This window comes from Octopus bimaculoides, chromosome 6, assembly GCF_001194135.2.
Source record: "Octopus bimaculoides isolate UCB-OBI-ISO-001 chromosome 6, ASM119413v2, whole genome shotgun sequence".
Classification (NCBI taxonomy): domain Eukaryota; kingdom Metazoa; phylum Mollusca; class Cephalopoda; order Octopoda; family Octopodidae; genus Octopus; species Octopus bimaculoides.
In genome coordinates, this window is record NC_068986.1 from 38,026,312 (window position 1) to 38,035,477 (window position 9,166).

The window sequence follows — 9,166 nt, forward strand, 5'->3', positions numbered from 1 at the left end:
GGCATACAGGGTGTTAGCATAGACCTACTTGGTTGCCGTTGAAGCGCCATTAAGCAGTTGCTACAACAGAAACATAAACAAATATAACAGGATCTTCAATATTTCCCACACGCGCTACTGTCACTCATTTCAATGTATATCATTCATCTGAGTCAAAGACCAAGTTGCTTGACCTGCTCAATCTAACACCTAGTTTTCAAGCTTTTCTGTATAGTTTCCAGACTGGAAACTCCACTGATAATATAAATGGTAATAACGTTTTATTAGTGTCTTGAGTATCAGAATGTTGAAATATGTTCTCAGTGGCACCCAAGTTTTGATTTACAGTTGTACCTCTTTCATTTTACATGGTAATGGTATAAACGTAATATCGGAAAATTGTACTTTAGTCTTCAAAAAAATCGCAGGCTGAAGCGGATAAAAGAATTATTGATGTTTTATTTTCTTATAGAAGAAAATTGTTTGCTTACTTAAGAAACTTTTTGACTGAAAACTTAGAAATGATACAATGATGAATTAAAACGGAATTGCATTGAGAATGTCTAAAGTTTCAAGTAGTATGTTTCTGCGTACTTTTGTGTGAAATAACTGAAGATTTATTTTATATATTTTGAAGATATTGAAGTAAAAGGATTCATCGTTTTGACCTTTATGTTAACGTAAACACCCATCACACTTTCTCTTTTTTTTTTATGATAAGAGTTTTACAATTTCTTGAATTTAAAAAACATTTTAAATATATATACATATTGAAGCATATTATGAATATAAACTTCCTGATTGTAGATCCGAAGTCAGCCTACTAAGTGTTAATATATTCAAAATATTTCGGCAAGGCACTTAGATATTATTAGAAGTTTAGTGGGTTCTAAGTAGATACAGCTAACGACTCTGTGAAATAATGGTTGACAATTCTGATCAGCTTCTGCCAATAGGTCCATACCGCAAAATGGCTGCCAAATCCGGCATGTAATCTACGTTAGCACCTAGTTTTGATCAGTATCTTCGGTGAGTTTTTGCGATTTCTTTTTCATTGAAAACTGACATTTATATTCGTAAAAATAAATTTACAATACTTTATTTTGTCTCATCGTGCATTGTATTTTCTTATAGTTTAATAGTGCCGGTAATTGTGGTTACACACCTCACTTTTACTTCTGTCAGTTAATATCCTTCATAAGACATTAATTTATTGCAATAATTTTTTTTTTGTTGGAATATAGCATTTGCACATTACTAATATAATAAATATATATATATGTGTGTGTGTATATATATATATATATATATATATATATATAAACATGCGTATATATATATATATATATATATATATATATGTATGTGTGTGGTAGATAGGTAGTTCACATATATGTTTATACATCGTGTTTTCTAATAGATGCATTAAACAAAACTATATGTTTTGCTATTACGTTTTTGTTTCTAATCTCCTGATTGTCATATTTCACCCAATTTCTTAAAGATGGTTTAACAGCACTTAATTTGAAGGCCTAATTACTGAAGATTATTATTATTATTATGAGTTCTTCAGTATTGTCCTAATTTTTAAAGATTTTGTTTAATCGATCGTTTTGTCTATCTTATAGACCAATGTATGTTTTTAATCCGATAACATTGTGTGATTTTCGGTCGGGTTCAGCATATCTAGTGATTATATTCACAAAGTCAGTTTAATAGAATAGATCTGTGGTGACAAGTGTTCCAAACATGACCATCTTGTCTTTTTTCATGCAAAGTACCTAGGACTACTTTATCCAATGCCGTCTCGCTTCTTTTTTTGTTTTTTTTAAGACGACACAGTATGATTTAAGAGACGTTTGGCTGCCATTTCTAGCATGTTGAGCGATCACATACAAGTTCCTTTTTTTGACTTGTATACCGCACCGTAGAAAATATATATGAACCACAACAAAGATTAATCAAAATTATGCATTTAGTGTCTTAAATATTTGCTCTATTGCTTCAATTAGATCATTTCTTATCCACTCCAAACTAAAGACTTTTCATATATATATATATAAAGGACGGAGAGAGAGAATCATAATTCTGTCTGTAGCTGTAGTTCAATTCGGTCTCTACCCATACCACATTCTGTTGATTAAAAGACACGACTTTTACAACCCGACTATTACAGCCAGATCTAGTGTTTATATGAAATGTCCGTAATTTTGCATATTTAAGATTAATGATATTTATAATAACTCAATGCAGCTTCCACTTGAGATATTGTTTCTAATTTTTATTCTATGCCTCAATAAATACTTTACATTCTTTTGGATTTTGCACAACTTAATTATCTATGCAGAATGTCGGGTGATCGTTTCAGTGACTTAAAGAAAATATGTTAATGTTTATATTATTAAATTTTATATGTCGTAATTATTTTGAAGTCAGATGATTTGTTCACTAAAACAAATAAGCTTTTGCGTTTATCGGGTGTTTTGAATTATCTTTGTTTAAAATCCATTCATATTCCATGTCACGTATCGTTTTTGCGTGACCTCTGTCATTCAGTAAAACTGCATAGCTTCAAGTTTTTAGATTAGGCTAGTTTCAGGTTAGTTATTTTGATTTTATTTGTTAATTATCAGTATTAGAATACTGTCTTTTTGTCATGAAAACACTTGAGCAAGTTTCTTTTCTGATTCGAAATCCTGTCGCTGACTTTCTGCAGCACTACGTCATTTCACATGTTCAACAAGAGATAAACTTGACACTTTCGAAAGGGGAAGAAACTAAAGGTCATATGAATATATTTAATCGAATATATTACGAAAGTATCAACGAATTCTAACGTTTTAACTGAAAGCTGATAACTTACTCGGGATATTTTTTTTTACTGATTATTGGGAAGTAAATATATATATCAAGTACATCTAAAAAAATGATCATCAGCTATAGCAGGATTTTTTTCCTTGTTGCTTTCCATCACCTGCTCCCACCTAGCGATTAGGTATACGTCCTCCTTTGATGATGTTTATTTAGGTTTATGATTAAAATAAGTTAATGTATTTTTGTACTGTTTTGTTTATTCCATAGTTAAAAGAAGGTCAATGTCCATTGAGTTTCCAAGTCTCTCTTTGTCTGGATAGGAAAAGCTAGATATCGAACACAAGTAGAGTAAAGGTTTCAAAGGAATGTAGCAGATTAAACATGATGTGCTCAATGGACCTCATATCTTTTTTTTATTATTATGTTGAAGAGAGGCTTCAGTCATATGAAAAGATCATATGCTGTTAAGCACCAATTGGCAGGGGCAAGTTTACAATTTTAGATCCTTAATTACATAGTAGCGTTTCGTTTCTGAGAAACCTTGCTCTTTTCATGAGAACTTACTGACATTTAGTAGCACAAACTAGCAGGTGAAGCGTCTAGATAATCTTCATATCAAATGTTAATTATATTTTAATTATTGTTGTTTAGCCCCAAGTGGGCGCTTATTGAGCAGATTTATGATCAAAACTATTCCAGCCATAAATGTTTTGTCGTCCTCTCATATTCAGGGAATTCAAGGCTACATTAACCAAAGTGTCATTTTCTAAGATGATAGAATGTCAATGTAGGGAATTTGTTATTTTTACCTGGTCAAGCAAAAAGTCGAGAGAATATGAGCAGTTCTGTTCTGATATAACTACAGTAGCTAAGAAATAGTGTTCTAGTTAGATATGTGAGGGAGGGATGGGTATTACAAAGATGTGTTTCTGGGAAGGCCTGATAGGTACAGATTAAGTGTGGGGGCATAGACATTAGCAATATGCTCTTGGGAGCACAACAAACCACCTTTCATTTTGGTCTTCATCATTTCCTTCATGAGCCTCAACAACCTGAGGTCAGATTCTACATCTTCCTGGGTCTCCTTCTTCCACAAATTGTTTCTACATTTAGTGATCAGCATGTCTTTATCCATATATATCATATGACCATACTAGTGTAGTCTTTTCTGTAGCATACTACATCTGATGCCTTTTATGACATTTTCCTCAACACGTTTTGCATTGTCGTACATGCACACTGGCATTGCACATCCAGTGGAGCATGCTAGCTTAATTTCTACATAGTTTTTTTTAGTTTCTTGCCTGTCTTCTGCACTCAGGGCTCACACTTCACTACCATATGGCATTGCTGTTTATAATGCATCATACAATCTGCCTTACATTCTGAGAGAGAGGCTTTTGTTACCAACAAAGGTAACTGCTCTGAACTTTCTCTGGCCAGTTCGTATCTTAGCAACTATACTTTCAGAACATCCTCCTTTACTGCTAATTATCACCTAAATAACAAATTGTCTAATACCTCTAAGGATCCTCATAAGCATTTGAGAAAAATCTGTTTTTTGTGACTTCTTAATGTTTACACTGGATACACCATATGAAATTACTAGCTACACCTTTTCTATATTTCAAACCAGACCATTTTCCTGAAGGGATAAGTGTACCATCTGTTTTCCTGTTTACTAGGGCTTTAGTCTTTTCTAAGTTAACTTTAAAACCTTTTAATTCCAGAAATTGCATCCTCACCTCGAATTTACTACAGCTTTAACTATAAAAACAAGTTCAACAGCATAAAAGTTCTCATGGGTAACTAGTCTTAAACTCCTCTATTATAGTCTGGAGGGCTATGATATATAGAAGGAATTGTGAGCCAAACCCTGGTAAATTTCTACCTGCTCACCAAATTTTCCACTACTCATTTTTAACTCTCACCTTACTACCAGAAGACTTGTGCATGGTTTGGATGGCTCTCACCAGCCATTCATACTCCTAGCTTTCATAACAACCACCAGATTTAGGAATGAGGCACCCTGTTGAAGGCTTTCTTCAGGTTTATGAAAGCCAAATACACTGGTTTACTTTTGGCTAAATACTTCTTGTGCAGTTGCCTTACTAAGAAGAGAACATTAGTGGCACTTCTCTCTACCCCAAAACTGAACTACTTCTCATCTACTTCTTATCCTTGGTTGTGCTACATCTCTTTCTTTGATACCAGCAGTTGATACCTCTGTAATTACTCCTCTCTAAGGTATCTCCTTTATCCTTGCTACTCTCCTAGATGGATTGTGGAACTACATCTCGCTCATAAGTTTTATCTCTGGTTTGATTTCTACAGCTGGATGCCCTTCTTAAGATCAGAGTGTACTGGGTACATTTTTTTCATGGTACCTGCACTAGGCTACTTATTGTGTCTTTGACAAGACTAAAGGATCCTCCCAAGTTTACACTTACCAGAGTGTAATCAATGCATTAAAGAGGATTGGACTGAAAGAGTGATGGATGGTGAGAAGTTGATGACAAATAGCAAGAGTGGATGTTGATACCAAATGATTAGTGGGGTGTATAGTTAGATTCCATGGAGTATATGCAAACCTGATGAGGTTCCTCAAGATGGTGAGAGAGTTGGGTTATAACAGTTTCCTCATAAATTAATAATCTTATTCCATGAGCTGGTGTACTCAGTTCATTCTTCTCCATTTATTGTCAGTCCTTTATATTCATTACCCAAGTTGTACATCTTTTAATCATCCCTCATATAGATAGTATGTTGTACAGCAATGATCACCCACCTTTCTGCTATAGTCTGCTGGAACTATTCAACAATAAAGTACGTTTTTCAAACCTCCCACACTTGTATTTATTTACTATAAACTAAACATCATGTTATGTTCAGAGTAGCTATTTTGGCAAACATCTTTCAAGATAAATGTGAACATAAAACCTTTTTGCTTTGATTTGAAAACTCAACTAATTTTGAATGGGAGTTGATTCAGGTTTTCATTCCTGACTCAATCAAATGGAAAAATCTGTTTTCAGGGTATATATATATAAAGCAATGTAATGATTATTATCTTGATCTAAAACTGCACATTTTCCAGTAGTGTTTAACCCTTTAGCCTTTTAACTGGCCTCTCATAAATACCCTATAATGATGTGTGAGTGTGTTGCAAGAGTCAGAAGCTTGTTTACTATGTGATTGTTGGGAGTAAGCACATTATGGTAATGTCTGATGAGTTGTTGTAATCAACTTTGTTAGATATACAGTTTGGATAATTTATGATATAAAGAGATTTAGTTGTGACACTAATGTGTCACTTATGGTGTACTCCTTGTGTTATTTTTATCATTTTTGTATTAGGATATAGTATGCGCATTAACCCTTCAGTATTTAAATTGACCATATAAAGCCCAAATATTCTACCTGTTTTATGTTCAAACTGGCCAGATCCAGCATCTTGCACCTACCTTACAATGTCAGTCTAAAAATAAATAATCGCATCATTGAAGTATTGAAGCCACAAGATAATGCATGATTCATTCAAAACAATGTAAATGAATAAGCATTACATTTGATAGAGTAATCTGAATGCTAAAGGGTTAATATTTTAATTTTGTTCCTAATTAATTAAAATAAACCTTCATGCTAAGATTAATTAATCTTTGTATATTTGTTTTTGTAATTGTATTTTATCAAATAAATTGTGCAAAGATCTTTTTTCTTTTCCAGTTTCAACTATTTTCTATGTTGACTATGTGGAGACAGCCATCTGCCATCCAGGCATATGCCAGGACTGCATACCAGTGTCATCGGCAACAGATTTCGGATGTTTGTAAAGCTGGAGGTTTGCTAGTGCACCCGTTTCCTCCAGAATTTCCAATGGTTGATAATACTGGAGTACATAGGTATACTACGCAGGCTTTCAAATCTAAAACTGGTTTCCGGCCTGCTGCTCACAATAACACTGCCAATAGTAATGTTAACCACAATAGTTACCAAAGTGGACATCAAAGTTATAACAATACAAACAGAAAGACAAAACAAGCTGCAGCCAATTTGTACCTGTATGGGAAATTTAATGAGACTGATAATATAGAATTATTACTAGATCAAGTACATTTACGATCATTAACTGTTCAAGATCTACCACAGTTTCTGTCCAAGATGAATAATTTGCTACACCATCAAATTGATCTTGATGTTCTTCTGAAAGATGATCGTTTTGACAAAGTTAGTAGCACTCTGCACAATAATGTACGTGCCCTAAGCCCAAGTAGTTTGCTACAATGTCTGGAAGCTTTATTTCAGATGAGCAACAAAGATATTTATCTGATAGAATCTTTAGAAAAACAAGTACAATGGCTTCTATGGAAGATGTCCATTGGAAGTCTTATTAGAACACTTGCTATACACAAGCAACACCAAGAGACACCATTGCGGAAGAAACTTCTCTCAGAGACACTGGGTGTTATTGAAAAGCGTTGGGTAGAGCTCTCTTGTCCCAAAGACCTGATTACATTGATGTACATTTTAGATGACAACAGTGACCACTTATTTTCTAAAGTGGAAACAAGGGCTTTTGATTTGGTTGAGAAAATGGATGTGAAAGAGTTGTATCGTGTGACTTACCTGCTGTCACGACGTAAACATCGTAACACACCATTAATACGTGCTTTGATTTATCATCTGAATAAAAGCTGCCTCAAGCTTAGTAATATGCATCTGGTCAACCTCCTTTATGCTTGCTGCAGCCTCAAGATCTATGATAACCATTTGCTGAATAAAATGTCCAACACTTTGGAAAAAAAGGTTCCCCATTTGGAGAGTAATGTTCTGCTATTCTCCATCTTGACGTCTTTTTCCAAACTTCGTTGGCATCATACCCCAGTACTGGATGCAGTATTTAATAAGATTTTTGCTATCCAAGATCACCTTGGCCCTAAAGAAATATCACAAATTGTTATTAGCTTTTCTCATTTAGTCTATGATAATAAGGATATGGCAGCCATATTGCCTAATTTTATGCCTCGTCTTCATACTTTCCGTGAACATGATCCAATGCAGTGGCTTGAAATTGTCTGGTGCTTGGCTGTTCTGAGACTTTGTGACCAAGAAACTGCTGCAACAGTATTGAATTCACATTTTCTCCATCACTTAGAAGGTATGTTTTAAGAATTGCTTCTTTGTGGCTCATTCCATCTGTTTAATATTAGAGATGAATACCAGTTGTGTGGCTCACTCTATACACTGTGTTTTAATGTTCATTCAGTTTCATGATCTCAATGTATCTACTTTTCCTTTCTATCCTTTACTTTATTGATGCTATTTATAATGAATGTTTGACTTCAGGACCCATTTAAGTATGTTGTACATTCTAAATGCACAGATGTGGCTGTGTGCTTAAGAAGTTCATTTTGCAATCATATGATTTTGGTTTTGATCTCACTGCATGTCACCTTGGATAAGTGCCTTGTATCATAACCTCAGTTTGACCAATATCTTGTGAGTAAAACTTTGTAAACAGAAAGCCCATTGTTTATATATATACTCTACCAAATGCTGTGCATGAGAAAACCCGGCAAGCCAAGTGAGACCTACATCTAAGGCCTCAGCTAGTCCACTTATGCGTACCTTCCTCCATTGGACACTAAACTCCACTTGCGAAGACCTGTTGAGGCAAGTGAAATCGAAATCGAGTTAAATTGGACACTAAACTCCACTTGCGAAGACCTGTTGAGACAAGTGAAATCGAAATCGAGTTAAATTCGACAACTGGCACCCATGCCAACGTCGTCTCCTTCATTGGACATGAAACTCAGCTTGTGAAGACTTATTGGGGCAAGTGGAAGCGAAATCGTGAAGGCACCTGTGCCCAGTGTCACCTTTCTGGCACTTGTGCCCGCGGCATGTGTTAGGACTTTCGAGAGAGATCGTTGCCAGTGCCCCTGGACTGGCTCGTGTGTAGGTGGCACATAAAATACACCATTTTGAGCGTGGCCGTTGCCAGTACCGCCTGACTGGCCTTCGTGCCGGTGGCACGTAAAAACACCCACTACACTCTCTGAGTGGTTGGCGTTAGGAAGGGCATCCAGCTGTAGAAACTCTGCCAATTGGAAATATTCTGTGTGTGAGATGACCCGGCAAGCCAAGTGAGACCTAAATCTAAGGCCTCAACAAGTCCACTTATGCGTACCTTCTTTCATTGGACACTAAACTCCACTTGCGAAGACTTGTTGAGGCAAGTGAAATCAAAATCGAGTTAAATTGGACACTAAACTCCACTTGCGAAGACCTGTTGAGGTAAGTGAAATCGAGTTAAATTCGACGACTGGCACCCATGCCAACGTCATCTCAAGTGAATCGAAATCGAGTAAAT

The 9,166-nt window shown here is 35.3% G+C and overlaps 1 protein-coding gene across 2 annotated transcripts in view; it reads left to right on the forward strand.

Moving 5' to 3' along the window:
• Positions 1–77: 77 nt before the first annotated feature.
• LOC106878401 (FAST kinase domain-containing protein 4) overlaps positions 78–9,166 on the forward strand; it is a 27,095-nt gene continuing 18,006 nt past the window's right edge. Inside the window, exons 1-2 of one of the 2 annotated variants that reach the window (XM_014927601.2) lie at positions 78–249; positions 6,520–7,951. In XM_014927601.2, the coding sequence (XP_014783087.1) occupies positions 247–249; positions 6,520–7,951 (1,435 nt within the window). In that variant the 5' untranslated portion in view covers positions 78–246. Of the gene's footprint in view, positions 250–272; positions 1,009–6,519; positions 7,952–9,166 lie in introns of those variants that run through there. The other variant, XM_014927602.2, reaches the window with a different exon arrangement.